We start from the raw sequence: 22,414 nt of genomic DNA, 5'->3' as shown, positions 1-22,414 counted from the left end.
TAAAACAGAAGCCTCTTTAATTTTCTACATTTAGTATTTCTGCTTCATTAAAATTCTTTTGAAATTCTTTAATGATAGATCTTTAACTTGGAGTCTTCCTCCCAGGAAAAATAAGCTTGCAACTGAAAACAGATGAACCCACTCCAGAGAAATCTGAGATTTGACCAGCAGCCATGGATGGATAATGCAGGTCACTGTATTTCTTTTCAACGTTTACCGTACCCCAAAGGCCTTGTGTTTAACCCCAGTGTGTGATGGATTGCTGCTGCTTCCACATACTCCTCCCCCAGGGTAAAAATATGAGAGTATTCTCCTTTGAGTAATTTTCTGAGACACTGACAAAACAGACAATGTTGAGCCAGTTCAAACTGAGTTAAAAGATATTAGTATTTGGTATTTGTTTTTACATACAGAATTTTGATTGATACATTAGTGCGTGATTTTTCAGAGATTGTAAAGCACCTGACTTGCTGCTTAGAGATATTAAGGATCCTTTCCATCCTCTGAAAGGCAGATGTGCTGTTTGCTGCCTTAAAACTTGGTTTTAAGGGCAGACAACAGATAGCCCCAAATTTGTTGAGAACATGAAGATACTATAATTTTTGGTACTTTATAAAGGGGCATACAGAGCTCCTTAAGAGGTTAACTTGCCTCTCATGCTTGATTATCCACTAGCAAGCAAACCAGGATGTTTGACATGAAGAGAAACTGTTATAGCATCTATATATATAAAAGCAGCTCAGGTTGTTTATTACCTCTCTTCTGCTCTCCTTTGTGGCACAATGTGGTCGGAACAGTATCTCTGGGTGAGCGATGCATAGACTTGTGCACAGCTTCCTCTCTACTGAATTTGGTAGACACTGCATTATATTACAGTTGCCAGTGTTTGTTACCTAAAGTACCAAATAAGACAAACAGCCTCTGTTCTGAGCACAGCCTGGGCAGGCTGGTTCCAGAGGACATACAGGCTTTGCCTGGGACTGGGGATGATGCTTGACATCCTCTTCAGGTGTCTTTCTGCAAACATTCACTGTTCCTGTCTTCTAGGGGAGAAAAAATGGAAGCACATAATTCTCTGATAGAAAACAGATGTATAATTAAATTATGGTATTTTTGAAGATCACTTGTTATGAGAAATACCACCTGGGAAACACAGGCAGACTTGCTTTGGAGGCTGCTCTGAGGAGCTCTTGGGTTGTTTCCTTAGTTCTAAGCAAAAAAGTTTTCTAACTTCATCTGCCTATATTGGAGTCAGCTGTGACTGTATCCCACTGGTTTTCCATTAGCAAATCTTACTTCAATTTAGTGAATCATTAAAAGGATACGAGCTAGTCAAGTGCTTCTAATATTGGGTAGTTAGAGCAGGTTGAATGTTTTGATTTGAAGAATATGGGAACTATTAAAGCAATGCTTATTTTAAACCACAAGTAAAAGACAGCAGCCTAGTAGACAAAACTACAAATCCTCAAATCTTGGAGACAAGCACCAGGGACTCATAGAGCTGTTGAGCTTCAGCAGCTGTTGTTAAATCTCTCCTTACAACATGTGTACCCTATATGTGTATTTGTTTGGGAGCTGGTGTTGTGGATATGTTTGTATATGTAAGAAGAGTTCGTCCAGGTTCTTTCCTTTCCATTTTCTATAACTCTTCATGTGTTAGCTTTTCTGGTACAAGGATCTCAGCAAGGAGGAAGAGTTAAACTCTCATAGGTGGAGGAAAACAAACCAACCCTTGGGCATGTTGCAGAGGTCTTTGTTTTTGAGCAGTGTTTCAAGTTGCTGTACTGAGGGCTGAAAATAAGACACTTGATGTGGTCATGTCCAAGAGCTGCCAGAGCTCCTGCATGCAAAAGGCTCCTGCCATGGAAGAGTTAAATTCCTTGCTTTTGTCTCTCTTGACCTCTGCTAACTGGAGGTGGGGAACAACACACAGCTGCCTCCAATGCCATGGGCCAATTAGTGACTAGAAATAACTTGACCTAGAATGTTTTGCCAACCTTTCAAGAAATGGGTGAGAACCTACCAAGTTCAAAACACATGATTACACAAGTGATATGAAAATTCTGTAGGCGGGCCTCACCTGGCTGACCTTCACTTGTCTACAGTGGAGAAGTGTACCTCTGAGGCTGCTTCAGAGTCTGCAAAAGCAGCAGGATGTTTGCAGCAAAAGATCCTGAGGAGATGGATGTCTCCTAGAGAAGAAAACAGTGTCCCCTGCTATGGTCTATCCCTCTGCATGGACTGTAACAGACAAACAATTGGTTCAGATGTAGAAGTCTGCACTGTAGATGAGTCTGGAGCGGTGGATCCCATCCTGTGCAGTGGAATCTCTTTTTCAAAGCATTGGTGGTGGAGCTGGAAGCATCCCAGCAGCACTGGCGTGTGTGGGAGAGGGATGAAAACAATGAAGCAGCTTCCAGCAGTTTTGTTCCTGTTAGGGCTTTTGTGAAATGACTTCAGTATGCTTTATGCTGAGATTGGAAGAGACTGTTGTTAATTAAATAATTAGCTGTTGAAAATGTATTTATTAGGGCTTAACAACCAGGCCACAGATATACATCAATTACAGAGCCACAATATGTGCAATATATGATTTTCACCCCATAATCAAATATGGCTTAATTAGGCAATGCTGGAAGAACAGTCATAATAAATAGTGGGTAAGACTTGCATTTATAATTGAGATTTAATCAGTGAACTCCTGTATGTTCATTGAATAATTGATTATTCTACACATTTATCAAGGATTAAAAACTCAGTGGTAGATATGCAAATCCCCTTGTATTAAATACGTCTGAAATTCTCCAACACCATTTAATGCATATTAACATTCTGATTAAATCAAAATGACTTACACATTGTAGATCTCACTTCTGCAGTAGGCTGTTTTATTGCTATTTATCACTCTTTTTTTTTTCTCCCCAAGCTAAACTACTTGTGTGTTTGTGGCCTTTTCAGTAGTTGTAGGAGATAGGCCAAGGGGAAGCAAAATGGAGAGGGCATCTTGTGCATTCCTGGAATGAGCAAACTATGCTGGATGGGACAGCAGGGAATGTTTTTACACTGGCTGCTGGTGAGTGAACGAAACCAAATGAAACAGCCAAATGCATTAGAAGATGTGGTAACTCTCCCTGAAGAGATACTATCACACATAGCACCAAGTATGATAGTAACAGGTATGAAGAAATATTCATGGACTAAAGGAAAACAAAAAACCCCAAACCAAAAACCAAAACCTGCGTGCAGAAGTCTTGATGATGGTGCGAGATGTGGATGTTAGCTAAGAACCAGCCCAAGGTGTGTCCCACCGCCTGGTTGCAGTGGCAGCTGGAGAGACACCACCCTCCTGCAAAGCCCATGAGAAGCATCCCTGGGGGAAATGTCATCTCAAAGGAAAACGGGTTTACCTTACTCAAGCTCTGCTTGTAGACAGCCCTTTGCTGAGGGTTAAAGATGGAGAAAGAACACGGAGGAACATGAAGTTGTGGTTAATGACGACAGCTCATGTCTGAAGTGAGCCGAGTGGCATATTAACATCCCAATTAAAAGTGAAAGCGCAATTTAGATCACGGATAGGTCACAGGACTGCAGCTTGGCAAATCCCCCTTTGCATTTGTGTCTTGTGCAGCTGTACCCTGTGACACGCAGCACTGGGAGCACATGAGGTGTCTCAGGTCCTTGGAAGATAAGCACAGAAATGTCGCAGGTGGGAGACACCAAGCAAATAGATTTTGGTAACAGTTTAACCGTTAGTAACAGAACTGTTAGTATTTAATTCCTCTGCACTGATCCTTTCCTGCATGTGATGTCTGATGGCAGCAGTGTCAACCTTGAAGATCTCTGCTACTATGCAGGGTTCATTACTTTCCACGTTATTTGACCGGTGTTTTTGTGAAATCGGTGCTTTTCACCTTTTGCAATTTGTAGACTCCCTCAAGTGAGGCCGAGACTCTCGATTAGTGAATCTAAACCAGTAACCGTAGCGTACATTCCTTCCCTGTCTTTTGCAGGTGCTCTGGAGGGCAGGTCCTCAACCCCTTCCTGCTAAGCAGCTTGTCCACAGCCTGAAGACTTCTCTAAACTAAACAATAACGAGCCCAACAGCCCCCGTGTGGCTCTTTGCGATGCGATGGCTTGCTTTGTTTTCCACTGGTGGAAGCGTTTCTTGCTAGCTTCGACTCGGACACAAGAGGGTGATATTTCCTCAGGAATTGGTCTACCAGCGTGTTGTAAGGTGAACAGGCTTGTAGGGGAACGTGCTTTAGAGAGAAAATAACCATGTTTTGTTTTTTTTTCTAAGCTGGTGGGGGTTAGCTTGGCTCTTGCTTGACACTGGTTCGGTGCTGGAGGATGCTCTGGAGATGGGTGGACACTAGGACATGCTGCCTCTAAGCTACTGCTCATCTCTGACCAGACCTTCTGTCTGGGAAACTGCACAACTGTTTAATGTGACCAACAGCAATTATTTCAGGTTTTTCTGACATGACTGAGACCCTTGTGAGGGCCCCTTCCCTCATGTATTTTCAGAGATGTAAGCTGGTGTCCTGTCTGGGTCCTAGTCATTCCTGGAGTGTGTACATCTTCCATGGGTGGTGCACAAATGCCTGAATTCCCGTTGCTGACTGCACCACCTTTAAATGCTTGACAAGCACAGAGCAAAACAAACTGTTTCTGCCTCAGGCAGGGATTATGGTTCCTGACAGCGTATGGAGCAGTGCTGAGAGAAGAGCTATCTTCAGGATAAGCACATCCTGTTCCTGCACATGGGATCTTGCTTTCCCCAAGCCAGTCTCACGTGCAGCGTGCTGGTTCAGGGCTGTAAGCCTTAGGGGTCAGGGGGGCAGTGGTGGCTCTGCTTTGAATTCCCATCTGTTTGTATCTCCAACTTGGAGAGAGGACACAGGTCAGCCTAATCAGCCCTTGAATCACCCCTTCTTGGGAAATGAATTATGCTCAGCTTTGGAGGTGTTTGTTAAATCCAATCTGCAGCTGAGAAGTATCCAGGAAGTCAGTACCAGTACCAAACACTGGTGCTCCACCACCACCCTGACCTGCCATCCTCCCATCTCTCCTTGACCTGCTCTCAAGCCTTGGTGCACATCTACTCTGTGCTGAGTCACTGCAGGTGATTCTTCTATTGATCTGCTTTGGTCTATCAGGTTTACCTCCTTGCTTAGATGGGAGATGATGGCTGGCCTGGAAGCAGAGTAAGAGTTCTTCAGGAATAGTTGTTGGAAACTCCTTGACAGCCAGGTTCTGCCCACTTTATAGGTGAATAAATCAAAGGTGTTGGATTCCTTAGGATAAGGTGTCTGACATCAGTGGCAGTCACTTATCTCCAAACATGTGCCTCAACCTGATCTTTCCTTATAATCTAAAGGCAGTGAAGGAGTCTGGGTTGAAAATGTGGAGGTTTTTGGGTGGCTTTTTCTGGCATTTTAAGGGCTCTGTGGTGACTACCGTGCCTAAGACCCTATGCCACAAAATGCCCATGATTGTGCCCTGTTCAGGACATTCATTTTGGAAGGCAGCAAGTAGGACTGTCAAGGGCCCTCAGAGTGGCCACAGCATTGACCCCCTCCTTGAACAAGTTTAATGGTGACACTCGCCCTACTCCATACCCTCTGTCAGTACAGACAGACATGGATTTGGGGTTGTCTCCCTGAGTTGCCATTGGACTTGTCTGACTCTCAGTGGTGCCCTGGACCAGGTGGTCTCTCAACCTCTGGCAGCAGAAGCACGATGAGTCAAATTTCTGAAACTTCAGGCTTTTAGAGTGGCAGATGCCTCACTGGATATGTAATCCCTGTGCTTGGAACCCACATGAGACAATGCAAAGCAAATTACTGCAGACTAAGTATGGTCATGATGTGTTGGAAGTTGGCAGTGTAGCTGGCTGGGGTAGCCAGGGAGGGAGGAGAGAAATGGTCGGCTTTCTCTCTTCATGTTGAACTGGATAATGTTTGGGGTCCTTTAAAAAAATTTAACATGGTTTTGGAAGGGGAAGAGCTGGAGGAGATTCAGTTATAAAAAGCTGGATGAAGGCTGAAGAGTGCAGTGTGCCTGGGAATTGTGAGAAGGGATCAGTAGCCAGCTTTGAGAGAGAGAATGAATTTGGGAAGAAAAAAATCTTTCACAGCAGTTCAGAGCAGGGCTTTGGCACCTCTCTGTGAATCAGGAGATGGACTTTCCTGATCTGTTCCATGATCCACAGCTCCTTTTTGATCCTTTGTGTGAGTTGTGCTATCTGTTGGCAGTGGTTTCTCTGAGGCACCGTTTGTATCCTCCTTAAAAGAACACAACCAAAATAGAGATCAATTGTCTTGTCTGTTTTACTGTAACTAATTGCTAACGTTGTTACAGTGGAAAGAACGCTATAAAACTGAATTAGAGCTTTGTGTTTTAATTGACTTATTTTTTTGTATTTCACCTGGTTTGCTCAGTGCAATTAGAATGGACTTTGCGTACTTTTTCTGTTCAGAGTTACTTCCTGGCCCTTTGCCGAGACCAGAGGAGCCCCAGGCTCTCCAGAACTGAATATGGATTGGAAGTGGGGCCAAACTCTACTGTAAAACACTCTGCTTTGACTAAGAAGACAGCTGTAATGATGGCTGTGACCTTTACTTTTACCCTCCTACAAACTAGAAAATTCAACTTGATGGTGCTTGCAAGTCTTCAATATTTTTGTCGCTGGGCAGTGCGTTGTTATTGTGAGTAGTGATAAAAAGGGAAATTAAGAATTCTTGTTAGTATTCTGAAGGCAAATACTCACCTGAACATCTTGGTTCTGCAACATTTGAGAAGGAGGAGCATGACATGCCAGATGGGGTCTAAAGGTTGAAATGGCCTCTTCAGCTGAGCACCCTGCCTGCAGGCAGTGCATTACCAAAGCCAGCTCTTCCATGAGTCACGCTGATCACATTAGTCTCTTTCCTGTTAAGTGAAAAGGGAGTGCTTCAGCTCAGAGCTTATTCATGAAACAAGCCTATGTTTGATCACCTTTGTCCTCACCCTGCAGGTAGAGAGAGATGTCAATAGATCTTAATTTAGGGCTTCAAAGGTAACTTGCAGCTTCTGGTGTGCTGCTCAGGCTGCCTAATAAATTCCCTATAAAGATCACTTTGCTTGCTAGGCATTCATCCATCCTGGGAAAAGGCATGGGGGCCTCCCTGCCCATCCAAATCCAGACCATCTATAGGCACAGCAAATCCTCTGCCAGGTGCTTTATAGAGAGTAGGCAGGTCAATCACCTCTACCTGGTCCAGCTGGGGCACAGAAACAGCTGTGCTGCTCAACAGACAAACCTTAGTGATAGGCTTAAAATACCGTGGGACAGCTGGTATAAATCACCTCTTCTGATGCCACTAGAGGTGTGCAGGCTTCCATCACCTGAGGCTCAAGTTCTGTATTTACTTGAAAAGTCCCCCAAGGTGACCCCTACCCTGGCTCTGCTGCCAGCTGACTGAGATTTGTGTTTCTCAGGAGTCTCTGCCATCTGAAAATCAGTAGACACTTTCACTTCCTTCTGTTGGAGTTTGAGGGCACTGTCACTTTCTGTGCCATCAGCTCTTCCCAAGCCTTCCCTGTGCCTTTGCAGAGATGCAGACAGGACCTGGGGCATAGAGAAACTTGAACACTGGTGAGATGCTAATAAGACAGGGTTTGTATTGTGCTGAGAGGCATGTGGCTCAGGAAACGGGCAACCTGGCATAGGCTGGGCAAAGTGTGCTGTAGGTAAGATGGTAACAGCACAGACTGCGCTGTTCCTTATGTTCCAGCTTTCATTAGGCTATCAGTCGGTTTATCTATAGCTCTGTGTCTGCTTGCTGGAACATATTGAGTAACTAGCTATAAATGATAGTCTTTGCTGTCGTTGGCATTTCTGGTGTTGAAATCTTAAGCTAGTGCTATTGTTCTGCACGTGTTGATGCATGTTTGTGTATACATAGCTTGGCCTCCCTCATACATGTAAGTTAAAAAGGAGGGACACCTCCTGTGTGTAAATATACACTGCTTAAAATGAATGTGTTTTTACAAGGTTATTTCCTTTTCATAAGTGCACAGGACCATACTTGCACCCATAAGTAACTTTACACCTTACTTTCTTGTTTGCAGTCTCCCCATGTAGGACAGAAATTGTAAATAGATATCAGGTGTTCTCTCCCTAAATGGCTATGGGGGCAACAAGAAGGCTTCAAAACTGTGAAAAAAAATAATGCTCTGTTCCTATGAGTTATGAAACTTAATTCTGCCTGACCAGAAAGGGCACAGCCATGGGACTCAGTACCTGGAGGAGAATTTGGAGCTGCCTAAGAGTTGTCCCAGGATCTAAGACACACAATGTGAAATCTGCAGCTTCCAGCAGTTCTTAACTGGCCATATAAAGCTGCTCAATAACAAGTCTCCCTTGCCCTTAGCGTTACAGTACCTATACACACAAAGCAATTTGGCTTCAGCCAACAGTTTGGGGTATATAACAGATAGTTTCCTAATTTCTTTGCTGTTTCAGCTGACAGTCATGCACCAAATCAGGAAAACTGGGAGGGCAGGAGGAAGAGGATGAAGATCTTAGACTTACCAGCCCCCCTCGAGTTTTGGTCCCATGGGTAAGTGCTGATGAGCATTCCCCATTTTGTTTCTTCCCTGATTAAACTAAAAAACCAAACGACAGAGGAGAAAAGAGTTAAAGGATTAGGAGATGGTCTTTGAACTGCCATGTGGTAAGGTAATGAGGCATGAATTATTAAAATGATTTCAATTATAACTGGCAGTCACATGTGTCTCTTTTGCATTGGCTTTCTTCCTCTCTGTAAAAAGACAGGTTTGCAAGTGCTCATGGTTTCTTGGAAGAGACACTCTCTTTCAGAAATGTTAGTTGTATAAATAGTGTAATTTGCCATTGGCCGAGGTGCTTTTGTGGTTAGACAAGTCGAAGTGTCAATGAAATGGGCACAGCTCAGCAGCAAGGCAAATTTGCTGTTTGAAAATCTAATAGGGTTGGGTTACTGCCATGTTGCTGAAAGAACATGGGTATTAGTGGCCTCTAATACTAGAACCAGAACAGTGAGCTGTGAGGCACTGGTTGTATGTTGCCAATAATTACTAAAAAAATGCTTTGGTTTTAATGGAAGAAGCAATATGTTTATACCATGTAGCCTTTTTGCTTGAAAGCAGTGGCTTGAGAATTACTCTGTTCAGAGGCTTGTAGACAGTGATCAGACTGATTTATGCTCAACCTCTGTAAAGCCAGGCACCACGCTGCTAGCTGACTTCCCCATATTTCTTCACGATCTAAATGCCTATAGAAATGGAAATATCAGGAATAGCTCCATCTGGTGACTGCTAAAAATTTTGCGCAAAAGCCTGTATTCCAGTTCAGAATGAACAACCTTAGGTCTGACTCCTTGGGAAAACTCCTGTGACCACCGAGACCAACCAGCACAAGTAAGGCTGGCAGTGCCTACAGTGTGGCTGTAGGTATATCCCAGTGAGACCAGAATTTGATGAATGCTTCAGAAAGAATTATTTACATAACAGATTTTTTTTTTGCTACCCCATAATTGCTTGGGGGAAAGGAAAACTGAATCCACTAGGGCTCAGATCAGTGAGTAAATATTGAAATGTGAGGTGTCCTGAAGCTGCGTCCCTGAGCAGTTTAAACTGGTCCTTTCCACTACTTTTTTCCACACCAAGAAAGTGTTGGTCCTCAGAATTCACACGTACTCAGCTGAGAAAGGAGATGGCAGAGGCTATTGCCAGGTAAATGCAACTCTAGTTACTTTCTGTACTTTTTATCTTAATAGGGAAAGAAAAGGGAGGCAAAAAAAGTATTTGTAGTTGACTTGGATACACATGGAATGATCTCATCAGAGGAGGCACAGTGTGCAGTACTGGCTGCAAAGTGAGACAGATTAAAGCTCTTACCCCGTTGCGGACAGTGACCACAACATCTAGCAGGGTCTGTGTCCGTGTGTCTGTGGGGTGGCACTCGATCCATGGGCCAGCCACTGGAGAGCAAGAGGGTGACAAAAACCTGAGGGAAAATTAGTCCATCAGACAGGGAAACAATTGCATGAAGGCGGCTGCTGTGCCAGAGCGCGGAGCCCAGACAGAGAGTGGGGCTGGGAGAGCGATGAATGAGGAACCTCGGCGAGGTCTGGCTGGTGCCATTGTTCACGGTCACGGCAGGCAGCTCCTCTCGGAAATATGAGTTATTAAAAAGCAACAACAGCAGGAAGGCTTTTGCACTAGGGCTTGTACAACATCCCTTTTAGAATTCCTGGTTTTTCCTTCTCCTTGGAGCAGGGTGAGATGAGGGTTTGTTTGTGCTGTGACCCTGTCAGCAGGTGACCATTTCTCCAGCTACTCCGTGGAGTTTCCCTTCACAGCCTGGGTGGAAACAGAGGCCAGATCCCTCCTGGGGTTCCTGGATGACAACTGACTTTTTTTTTTCCCCCTGATTTGTTCGGCGCAGCCTTGTCTCGGGAGCAGCCCAGAGGCGCGGGGGGATGAGGAGGGAGAAAGCATTCCTTGCTGCTACATTCACATGGTTCCTGGCACCAGCCAGCTCAGCAAGCTCCTCCTGAAACCGCTCCAGACTCTGAAATCATTTCTATTAGAAAACCATTCATGCTCTAGCTAGAGCCCTAGCTGACTCCTTCAAGCCCCACAAAACACACACACTGACAGCGGTCAGAGCCTCTGATGCTGCCTGGCTTGTTTTGGCAGGGCCCAGGGTCTGGGCTGCAAGGAGACCAGAGTTCTCTGTTGTTCTCAGGCAGTAGTTTCCCAAAGCAGTTTTGTATTTCCTGCCAGGTCGTACAGAACTGGAATCAAACTCCAGCTCTATTTTCTCAGTTGCCTTTAATACTATCCTTGTCCCTTTCTCAGTAAGAAGAAAGGCAGCTTTGCCCAGGGTGACTGTATTTACTCAATTTATTGCTGGTGCTGCTGTTACAGGAACTGCCCAGAAAGTGTTGAGTGTCAGCACTAAAAAGTTGCCGCAGTTTGTAAAGCTTATGGTATTTTCAACAAATGCATAAGGAGAAAATACATATTCAGACTCTAAGGTGCTTTTGTAGCAGCAAGACGGGGACTGTCCCTTGCTGGGACTTGGAGCATCCGGGCAGCACAAGCCCCTTGCTAACCACGGCTGTGCTACGTGCTCCCTCCGCCCTCCCTCCCCAGCTTGTTTAAGTCCCTCTTTGAGGTGGGTATGTTAGCCCAGTCATGCTGTTACCTGCTGAACTGCAGCAGGCTTGTTTCAGTGTTTAAATTACCTCTTTGCTCATCTCTCTCAAGTGCTGATTCATTTTGATTGATCAGCTTTGAGCTGGGTGTGAAGGCAGCCCTGACTGCTTCATTCTTGGCACTGCTGAGCTTGGAATAAAGCTGATTTCCCGCCCCCCCCCCCTTTTGAAGCCACTGCCTGTTGCAGCTCCTCTGTTAGATTTGTTGCTTTTGCTATCAATGGGAAAATCCTCTGGGCCTTACTGGAGCTTTCCAAAGGTATTTGTACCCAACTAATTTGGAAATCTTAGACTTTTAGGCTTAGGGCTTGTTCATGTATGAGTTGGTTGGAAATGAGTGTATTGGTTTTGAGAGACTGGTCTGTCTACTACCCTAAGTCTTGTGCAGGTATTCTAGTTGCTGCTAGTTGATGGCAAAATAATCCTGTTAAATTCTAGAGTAAATGATATAGATAAAAGAAAAAGAACAGTAAGAAATGAAGTCATGCCAGTATAAGAAAAGAGAAAATAACAGTGGAATTATGTCCTTAGCAAGGACAGAGACATAAGTGATGGCTAATACTGGATGAGAGTATATCACAGATAAACCTGCATCAGTTTCCAGGAGTACTGAGTTATATGTATAATAATAGTCCAGGACTATAACTCTAGATCTGGGTTAAACCAGCTGCTTTCTGTAGCTTTTTGTCTCTCTGTCCCCACCTGTAAAGTTGGATAATAGCAATTTCCTCCCAGAAGAGCTGCCAGTGCTGGCTAGAAACTGCACTGTGTTATAGCATTAAGGAAACAGTGGCTATTATTAATCACTCGTATTTTTTCCAACATTCTGCATAAATAAACTTTATTTATTTTGATTTTTAAAAATTGGAATTGATGGTTGGACCAAATTATAGCTGGAAGCTGAGAGGTACAAGAAGAGACATCCAAAATGCTGCTCAGTTTGTTCTGTGTAGGACAGAACTGCTGAGGCTGCATCACTTGTGGCTCTTGAGCTTGCTGCCAGCATACAGAATTCCCTCCTTACAGCTTTTCCATTTCATGTGCCAAGTATCCAGCTCTTCAGTCTGTTATAAATCTTCCTGAATTCTGTAATTGCTTTGGTAGTGATTATAGGCAGACTCTTGTTGATCCTTCTGTGGTTTTCCTTTATCCACATTTTCTGTGGGCTCTTTTATTGTTGTTGATCCTTTTTCCCAGTTCCTTGCTCCCCTTTTCCAGTTCTAGCAGGCCTCATGGCTCCAGTCCAGTGTCTTCCCTCCAAGTCACAGGCAGAGTCCCCGCTGCATCTGGGTCTCCCTTTCCATTAAGAGTTGTCAGGGGGAAGGGGCATCCCGTGCCTCTTACACACTTGCAAATATGGGAAGCAAACACGTAAGTTCCTGCATTAAAGAACATGCTCTGAACCACACTTGCAGGACTGGGAGTTGCATTAAGGGATGGATTTAGAAATCGTGGCAGGCAGACGGTTAAGCACAGCTTTAAGGATGATTGTACTGTTCCCTAAGTACCCGTGGATGTCTCTAAACATAAACAGTTGCAACAGCAGCAAAACCATCATGCCTGGCTGTTTGTTCGGCAGATGCTCAAGTCTGCAGCCAGATTGGTGGCTGCTGCTGAGGAGGGGTCAGAATGGTCCCTCTCCCTGCAGCAGTTTAGTCCCACACTTTCTGTGCCTCCTTCCTGTGCAGCAGGATCAGTAAGCCTGGCTTTTTGGAGCTCCAGCGCTTTACTTTCATTCCACCTTTTCTTCCTGCCCAGGGATGTGTGTTCACTTCTCCAAATTGCACTTGTGAAAATGTACCTGATAATCCAGCTTGACCAAGGGCAGGTATTGGGGTAAACCCCTGCCCCGGGTTATGTGTGATGCTTGGGCGCAAAACCAGTGATACACTCGGTAGCAAGTGAGATCCAGATCTCTTCTGTACCACTTTGGAAGGATGTAACTGACGCAAAGCTATGGCTGTTGTTTCATTCCTGTAGTTTCAACCGAAACTTGGACTATAAAAGCTGTAAAATGGGGTTGTATGTTTGTGGAAAATGGATTGAGCTTTGAGGGGTTTGAGAGTTTGACTTTGACCTGGTTTTGTTTTTCAAACTAGCAGCTCGTGTCAGAAGTGCTCAGCTGGCATTTCTGAAAGCAGCCCAGGGCTTTTACAATGATTCTTAAGGAGGTGCATTTATGTGAGTCAGCTCACGGAGCACATTGAAGGGTCTTGTTTTCAGAGACGGGGACTATTCAAATTGGAAAACACTTATGACCTTTCATTTGGACTTCCCATATGTGCAGGGATTTTCCTTCTATTGAATGGGCATTGACTATTCTTTGTAACTTTTATTTTATTGCCTGTTAACACACTCTTCAACTTTAATTTCAGGTTGAAGTATTCCCTTCCCTAACCATGGAGAGGCTGTTCTATGAAAACGGCCATCTGATGTACCTTGTGGTTGAGCAGATGTTATCTTGTTTGGTAATGAAATTCTGCCTTGAGTAATTGGATGTTCTTCCTGGTTCCTCATAATTAAGGCAGAAGAAAAGAACAAAACCTGCTGATTTGATATGAGTAATTGCTTCATTAAGTTATTTTTTTCCTCACCACAACCATTGGCCCAAAGAAGAGAACAGCATGACCATCAGACCATATATGATGGTAATGTAATGCTGTGGGTCTTTGGTGCTGTGCTGTCAGATGGAATCATGGGAAAGGAGTTAAGAAACACAGCTAAATTATTTACCTCTTAACCATGTGCACTTAAGACCACAGAGAGCCTGGCTGTGCTGTGTCCTAACCAAGTGAATCAGTCTTCAGAAAAAGCAGAGAGCTAATGTATGAGGCTTTAGATCAACACAGCTGCCTTGCCTCCTGTATCTGAGCATTGTGAATTGATGCTGAGAGGCTGAACATCTGTGTTCTCCCACTGTGGAGCAGGGAAGGGGAGAGCTGTGTTTAAATGCTAGCCACTGGCAAGAAGAAAGTGGCTTGGAACTGGAGTATGGCCAGCCTTAGCTGTGGTGATGGTTTATGTCACTGCTGTTCTTTGCATTTACACGTCCTGGGTTTGGCAAGCAGGTTCGCATGTGTTTGTCTATGTAAGGACTTATTGGTGTCACTGGGGACAGGTAAATGGGACTTGCTCAGTTACATGGACTTAACAGACCTTAGCTATAATTTTAAGTAGAAGGCTCTCCATCCATGCGGACCTGAGCTCCTCTCATGTTCTGTCTCCATGATTCAGTTGTTGTGTTGCTCAGGAATGGCATCCCGAATGCACTTAAAACTATTCCTTACTGCAAGCTTGAGAGCCAGGCTGCTGAACAGGAGCAGCTGTAGGATTTATATGTGTCTCTTGACAAAGTCAGGGCTCGGAGTCTCCTTGAATGTGGATTCTGCTGAATCCACAATGAATTTCCAAGTGCTGGGGGAAGTGGTTCCAGGTCACTGCTGATCAGACCTCTGCATGTTGCGTTCTGCAAAACCTGCATTTTCCAGAAATGTTATCAGAAACTTTGATCATCAAACTGATTTTTATCTCCCTTTCCGAGACCTGGGCAGGTATGGTTTTTTGAGACTGGCTCTGCTGAGCTGAGAGCAGGCAGGCCCAGTATTCCTGAGCCTGTGAAGTTAGATAATAACAAGTTAGCCTTGAGTTTTAATCCCACCTTGGCAACCCTTTTTCAGGGCCATTAAAAAGAAAAGTTTGTGTTTTTATGATTATTTTTTTTAACTAAATGAGGATAATGATGATCTTAAGTAACCAGGACATTGTAAGGATTAACTGTGGTATAACCATTGTGTTGTGGGAGCAAGCACTCTATTAGGGCTGCAGGGGAAAGGGAGAGCAATTGGAGGTGTCATAATATTTGAATTTCCTCAACAAGGTGGCACAAAGGAGGGCATGTTGTGCCAGTGCTGCAAGTGTCCAGTGGTGGTTGTTTTGTTCTTGTCCTCTCTCACAAGCATCTTGCTGACCTGGGCACCAACCACAGGAATAGTGCACTGCAAAGAGCACAGAGCAGGGACTGAACTTTGCCTTGAGCTGAGCTGCTGGCACAGAGCTCCTGTGCTTGGGCTCAGTGTGCTGCCTGAACTGCCTGGCCCTTTCCTGCTGACTTAGTGCCTCTGAGTTGTTGTACTTACCCAGGTATGTGGGTGAGTCAGGTCCTGTTCCACCCTAAGTCTGCCTGGGCAATCGCAGGCTCTGGGCAGTGAGAGTAGCCCTTTCTTGGCCAAAAGCCAGAGGGTCTCATCTTCTGCATGGTCCCCTTCCCCTCTTACTTCCTTCCCCTTGAATCCAGGGGCTCCACAAGGTGGGTTTTGTGAGATTTTGCAATGATCTCTGTCTGGGGTGCAGTTCCACTGCTCATCTCGTGTCCAGTTCAGCAGCTGCCTCCAAGCTCTGGGCAGGATGGGTTGCTGCTGCAGGGTTGGATGGGAAACTTTGCATCCTCTCTCCAGCCTTGCAGCCACAAAGCAATTGGTCAGGAAAAGGAAGCTTGGAGGATCATATATAAACTAGACAGAGCTGGAGAGGGAGATGTGGATGGTTTATAGTCCTGACACCTGAGTTTCTACCTCTGAATCAGTCCAGAGATACTGTTCCCCAAAGAGGAGGCTCAGATCTGCTTTGCTGCTCTCTGGCAGTCTTTGCAGCATAAACTCCTGCTTGTCCTTGTTGCTGGTTACCTGAGGAGCTCTGTTCTCTGCCATAACCGCCACTACTGCCTGCCAGGCAATGCCTTTGAGCCCCAGGGCAGCACTGAGTAATGCACAGCCTCCCCACACCTCTCCCTGGGAAAACTCAACCTTCCTCCCCTTTTGCAAGATGAGAAATTTGGTCTGAGAGATTGAGTCAGTTGGAGAGATGCAATTACATGGCTTGGCATACCTTAATGTCTTACTTCGTGCTAGCCTGTAAGATTGCCGTGTTTTCTCTGGGGGCTTTCGCTTTCCTTATTTCTATACTTTCTTCCTCACTCCAGTATGCATTACTTGGTGCTCTTGCATCCCTCAGTCTCTATCTCACTGTTACCCTTTCCTGGGCCTCTGGTTCCCTGCCTCAGCCCACCTTAAGTAGCTGGTGGTGCTCATCTCTCTTGCTCCTCTGATGACTGTATTGTGTTTAATTTTAGAGATTGCATATCTTGGTGCAGGACTCCCACATGCTGGGAAACATGCTTGCCTAGAGGATACTGCTGGGGGAGAGACAGCACATACCACCTGCAGAAAATGCCTTTCATGCCTGACATGAAACTGCAACACACATGTTGCAGACTAAGCCATGAAGAACCAGTTGCTGAGGGCCTCACAGCTGGGTGAGGCTTAGCAGCTGGTGCAGGAGGTGCAGCCTTGGTGGGTGCAGGTGCCACTGGGCTCACAGGAGCATGCCCACCCTTGCCCTGTGGAAAAGATCAATGCAGCGTGCATGGAGTGGGGCACCTTGAGATGGAGACAAGCGAGGTCAGAGTGGCCTCTCTGAAAAGCAGTCAGCTCTTGCCTCTGCCAGCACCGTGCTGGCATAGGAGTGCCAGGGTGAGATGCACTTGGCAGAAGGGATGTCCAGCGCTGGCACAGGACGGGTGCATACGGCAGGTCAGATCCGAGCTGTTTTGGCAGGGCTGGATGCATGAGGCTCACACGGTGCCTGTCTGTGCTGCAGTGGGGCTGAGCCAGAGGTCTGATTCCCTCACTAATCTTATGAAAGGGGCGGGGGGAGGAGGGGAGGAAGCTATAAATGACTTACCTATTTGAAGCCTGTGGGCTCTGCATTGTATTAAAGATTAACCTGCCCTTCTGAGCCAAGCAACTGATTCTCTTGGTGATTCTGAGGCCAGGCAGCCAAAGAAAAGGATTCTTTGTCAGGCAGTATTTCAGGAAAAAAAAAAAAAAATCCCTTCAGCCATTTTCTATCTCATCGTGTTTGTTTGGCCCTGTATTAGAAAGCCTGCCCCACAATTTGCTGTTTGTATTTGTGCAGTCAAGCTGATCAGATGGCTGTACCACAGCCACAGCTCCAAAAACGCAGCTCACCAGCAGCTCTGCAAAGGCACAGGCAAACTTTGCACACATAATCGTGCACACGTGTGGAACCGTGCACATGTAATCACACTTAATCAGGCACGCAGGCACATACCCATATGTGAGAAGAACAGAAAGCTGTCTTTTGATTTTTCTATAAAGTGTATCCCCATTAATATTGAGTATTAAAAGTAGCTGTGCCCAGGCAAGAGCATGGGCATTGGCGTTCAGGAGTGGATCCTGCTCCTGGCTTTGCCCTTACTTGGCATACGAGATGGGGCAAGTTGTGGTGCTATTGTTTCTCCTCCATAAATTGTGACTAATGATTTCAAAAGCACCTGCAGAAAGAGTAATACATTGTTACTATGGGCTTAGATGTGTGTTTACTTAAGGAACAAAGCTTTGGTGGTTCAGAAGTGTTCTTGATGGAGTGTTTTACTGACATCTCCCTGTGGGAGACTGCAGTGATGCAGTGTAGTTGTGCAGTGGTGGGTAGAGCTGTTGCTGCTGAGAAACTGGGAATGTGTGAGTGCTCCTGAACTGCTTCAGTGCAAAGTCTGGCTGCTTTGCACCTAATGCCCCAGTGATTTCTTCTGGCTCTTCAGATTTTGCACTAAATGCCTGAGCGAGGCTCATACAATCCTATTTAAAATGTCTGTTATAGAGATGATGATCTATGGCTGAGAAATAGGAACAAATACTGATGGGACGGTATCATCTTAATCCAGCTCATCTACTCTTGTCCCCTGTCCCTCTGCAATGCCAGGGTTAGGGCTGGGGGACAGAGCAGTTTTTCTCCTACTGTAGAAGTCTAAAACCAAATAGAAAGCTTTTCCTACCGAAATCGTGACTTTTGAGTTTGTGGAATTTTCTCATGTGGATGGGACTTGTGCTCCACACCTTCACATGGGTGTCTTGCCCGAGCAGGCTGTGGGAATCTTTCCAGTGATCAGTCCAGTCCTTCCCCCAGCAGTTCAGGCTCCTGCACTTCAGTATGCCTTTAGTCATAGCTACGCTTAATTTCCTCTTTCTTCCTGCCCGTGTTAATAACGCCACCAGCTTATTGCATTTGCATAACTAATTGTCCAACGTGCGTTTCACAAGGGAGCGATGAGGAGCGTGTCTGCGCTCTGGGCTTCGGCAGATTAGGAACAGCCAAATGGAGCCTCCTCATCCCCCGTAACCCGGGGGTAATGCCAGGTCCCAGTGCTCTGGGGAGCTGGTTATGGGGTCTCTGCATCCCTGCAAGCACCAAGTAACCGCTCGCATGTAGCTCTGCTCATGTAAGCACGAACAAGCGTTTTGCTCAACTTAGTCCTGAATGAGCCCTTTCCGTGTGGGTTTGAAGAGGAAAGAGATGTTTACACCGCGGGGTGCTGACGGGCCGGTAACGCACTTTGCACCACCACGAACTGGCTGGGCTGAGCGCGGCGCTGGCTCCGGTCGCTGGCCGGATCAAAGCCGTGGGGTGCGCCGGGCTCGGAGGCGTGAAATTCCCTCCCTTCCCTTTGCTGCACCGGCTAAATACACCGGGATTTCCAGGGCTGGGAGTTGGCAGGAGTAATCCCCGAGGGACCGTTTGTTTTCGGAGGGGATAACGCGCAGCCGGCGGGCAGGCTGAGCCCCGCTCTACCCCCGCGGGCGCCGGGAGAGTTGGAACAGCCCGTCGCCGTGTGCGGGATGAGGAAAGGTGCGCGCTAATTAATGGGAGCGCTGGGCTGCCCCTCGGCTGCAGCCGCGCGCGTGGATGCGGTGGCGGAGCGCGCGTCCCCGCCCCGACAACGGGAGCGCGCCCGCGGGGCCGCTCGCCCCGACGCCGCGCCCGGCCGGCCCCGCTCGTGGGGCACCGCTCCGAGCGCCGGCATGAAGAAATCCTCGTATTCAGGTGAGCGAGCGGCCGCCCCGCTGCCTCCTCCTCCTCTCGGCTCTCTCCTCCTGTGTCTGTACTGGGCAAAGAAAAGGGTTAAAAAAAACCCCAACCCTAAAAATACAACTTGCACAAGTCTTTCTCTCTCTAAGCGGCTCTAATGGAGCGAGTGGCTGTTTCACTGGGCATAAACAAACCTGCTGGTCAGCGGAAAAGGCTTAAAAAGCAAAACAAAGCCAGGGAGCAGCTTGTTCCAGGCAAAACTCGGTGCTGGTGGCGTGGAGCTTGTTATTTGGAAGGCACCTGTGCCAGCACGGAGTGAGCTCCAGTGCCGGGCGGCAGCTTGAAAGTCAAACAGGATGGTGGCATTGTGTGTGATGGTGGCTGCTGTTGGGACTGGAGGGGTTTCCAAATTGGGGATGGAAAGGCTGGGATCCCCTGTTGCTGTGGGATGCTGCTCTCCCTGCTCCCTGTCCTGGCTTTTCTGGTCTTGCCTTGCAGGACGAGGGCTCTGTGCCCTCTGCTCTCGCGGGCTCCTTCCTCCCCAGCTAACGTGGAAGCAAGTGACCATGACCGATATAATTTCTCTGAGCCTTCTGTGAAATCCTGCCAACAGTCCCAAGAAGTGGCTGGTGTGTGATAGAGCGGACATCTCCTACGAAAGGTTCATCGCTCACCCTGTAAAGCTCAGGTGCCTCTGGCAGCTCCTCCAGGTGCAGGACTTCGCTCTGCAGCTGCCTTCTGCTGGCTCCAGCTACCAGCCCATGAGCCTGGTTCTGCCCCACTTCACTCTGGCTGCTGTGGGGACAAAGTGTTGTGCTGGTCTCTCCCTAATGTCCTGAGTCCCACATCTGGCCACACCGCAGGGGTGTTCGGGGCAGCTGCTGTGCTGCGAGTCACTTAAGCCACGTCGTGGCCAACTGGGCTCTGCCTGAGCTCATAAGTCACAGGAGCTGGGGGTTTGTCTTCACTCGGGAAATTCCCTGTGCGATGCTGCTGCCTGTTTATTGTTAAAATTAATTAGTAGTTTCTCTTAGATGTTTCTCTTTTCTCATTAGCATTGCTAAATGGACTGCCAGGGAGGTTTTATTAGGGCCTGTATACTGGAACCTGAGAAAGCCTAAGCACGATTATTAGCACATTGTAACGGATTAAAGTGAGTATTAACGGTTGTATATTGTGCGTAGGGAAGCCTGTTATTTGTACAGACCTCCTGAGGTGCAGGCGGTGGCTAAAGCAGCCCTGGAGCAGACAGGAGCAGTGCAAGAACCACTCTGGAGATAACTGGCTGTCAAGTATTGTGTGACCTAATATTATGACTTTTGCTAATGAGACAAAGTGGTCCTTGATTGCTTTGCTTGCTTTGGGTTGATTGTGCTGGAGTGAAGCTGTGGTCTGTGTATCTGGTCAGTGTCCAAACCCACCTTCGTGTGGTGTTGCAACTGAGGTCAGCCGACATCTGGTCAGTACCTTTAGTTCAAAAGGGATTGCAGTTGTGTTTTGGAAACACTCTGTTTGCCTTGAGATTTCTCTTGGCACAGGGCAGTTATTTAAGGAAAATGAACTGAAAAATTGCACCAGCCAGGACACACTACATTGAAGGAACAGAGTAACTGCACTGTGGCTACCACTAAGGTTGTAAAAAGCACCTGCAGCTCTTCTGAGTGGCTCTTGTTTGCATGTTGCAAGGGCTCTGCTTTTGGTGTCGCAGCTCCTGGCCACGCTGGGCTGGGGCCTTGCCTCTCGCTGATTCATCGGGCAGAAAGGCACTGGATGAATCACCCACCGTGCTGGGGAGGCTGCCTTTGGAGACCTGCCACCTGGGTGTGGGGCAGAGCCAGCACTGCGTGTCCCATAAACCTGGTGGTCTTACAAACTGGGGAACAGTGGTGGTGACTTGCTTTAGGGAGTTTCACTGGGAATCCAGATTACTTCTCCAAGACATGAGTAAGAAATAGAGAGTGCTGCAGAGCCTCTGAGCTTGCTACTGCCAGAGAAACTGGTGAGGTGACAAAGTGACTTCTCAGCTGCAAAGACTGCGCTGACAACCCCTGACAGGCTGGAAACGCAGTGCCTGGCAGACAATCTCCTGAAAATGATGACAAAAGGAAACAACAAGTGTTTTCTAAACACTCTTTGAGGTTAGGGAGCATCCCTTGATGGCCTTGTTTGCTCCCCAGTATATCCTGAATCTGTTCTGTGCACCAGGGTCTGACTGAACCCAGCTGGAGAATCTCACTTGGCTTCATGAGGCTGAAGCTCCAGCTCCTTCCTGCCGTAGCTCTGTCCTGTTGGCAGGCTGCTCCCCACCCCGGACTGGAGTTACCTTTTCTAAAGTACTTCAGGGGAAATCATTACCCATCTGCTGTGACTTTTGAGCACATGCCATGTAGGTGTGGTTGGGATAAAGAGTTTGCCTTCGGATGTGTTACCTCTTACCAGCAGAGAGAGGCTCAGACCTTTGTGCCGTAGCCGCGGGAGCGTGTGGCTCAGCCTGGTAGCATGTTTTTTTTTCCTGGAACTTCCTGGCAGCAACAGTAGGAGGAGGGGAAAGGGTGAAAAGGCGATTTTACATGGCAAGTTAAAAACGAGCAGTAATAGCTATCAAAGCCAGCTCTTCTATGTCTGCTTTAGGGATGTCTATTATTTCAGGTTCCTGAGGCAAGGAGAGTTGTTTTGAGATGTTTTACTTGTCCTGGAATACTATTTTTTGAAGGATTTTTTGAATCTCATTTTCCATTACTCAAGTACAATTGCCTTGCCCAAGAAGCAATAGACAGGATTCATGATAAATGACACAATGATTTATAGGTATTTTCAAGGATGGTGCAAACTGTTTTGACCAAGGACTGTTTGTGATTTCAGGTTTATGTAAGATGCTGACATGCACTGAAATAAGGATTGCCCTAATTACACTGCTTCCAAAATTATCCATAGTGGTTAGGAGTGACCCACCCTTATCTAAACTGGACTCCTAATTTATTGCTTAGACACATAGGGAGAAACAGCTCCTCATACATGAGCTAAGGCTATAGGAACAAATGCGGGAGTAACAAAACTGATCTGATCCTCGCGTTAGGATTTGGGGACATTTTTTTGTCATATCATGTCTTGCAAAATGATTCCCTATAAAACATGGGCAATAGGATGTAAGTCAATTTCGAGTTGTTGGCATTATCTAGACTGGGAAGCTTTAGTGGGGAAAGAGCTCTGTCCTGATGGATTAGTTTTATAGTGTCTCAGGATCCCCTCCTGCCCCAGACCTATTGTGTTGCCTTGGTGCT

The 22,414-nt window shown here is 46.5% G+C and overlaps 1 protein-coding gene across 1 annotated transcript in view; it reads left to right on the top strand.

The window, feature by feature from the left end:
• The first annotated feature begins 19,111 nt into the window (after positions 1-19,111).
• Positions 19,112-22,414, top strand: part of SEPTIN9 (septin 9) — a 137,386-nt gene continuing 134,083 nt past the window's right edge. Inside the window, exon 1 of the mRNA XM_086623885.1 lies at positions 19,112-19,148. Within this exon, the coding sequence (XP_086480011.1) occupies positions 19,127-19,148 (22 nt within the window). The 5' untranslated portion in view covers positions 19,112-19,126. The remainder of the gene's footprint in view (positions 19,149-22,414) is intronic.

This window comes from Tauraco erythrolophus, chromosome 20 (assembly GCF_009769465.1).
Source record: "Tauraco erythrolophus isolate bTauEry1 chromosome 20, bTauEry1.pri, whole genome shotgun sequence".
NCBI classification, from domain to species: domain Eukaryota; kingdom Metazoa; phylum Chordata; class Aves; order Musophagiformes; family Musophagidae; genus Tauraco; species Tauraco erythrolophus.
Note: the sequence above shows the minus strand (reverse complement) of the source record. Positions and strands in the feature narration are given on the sequence as shown.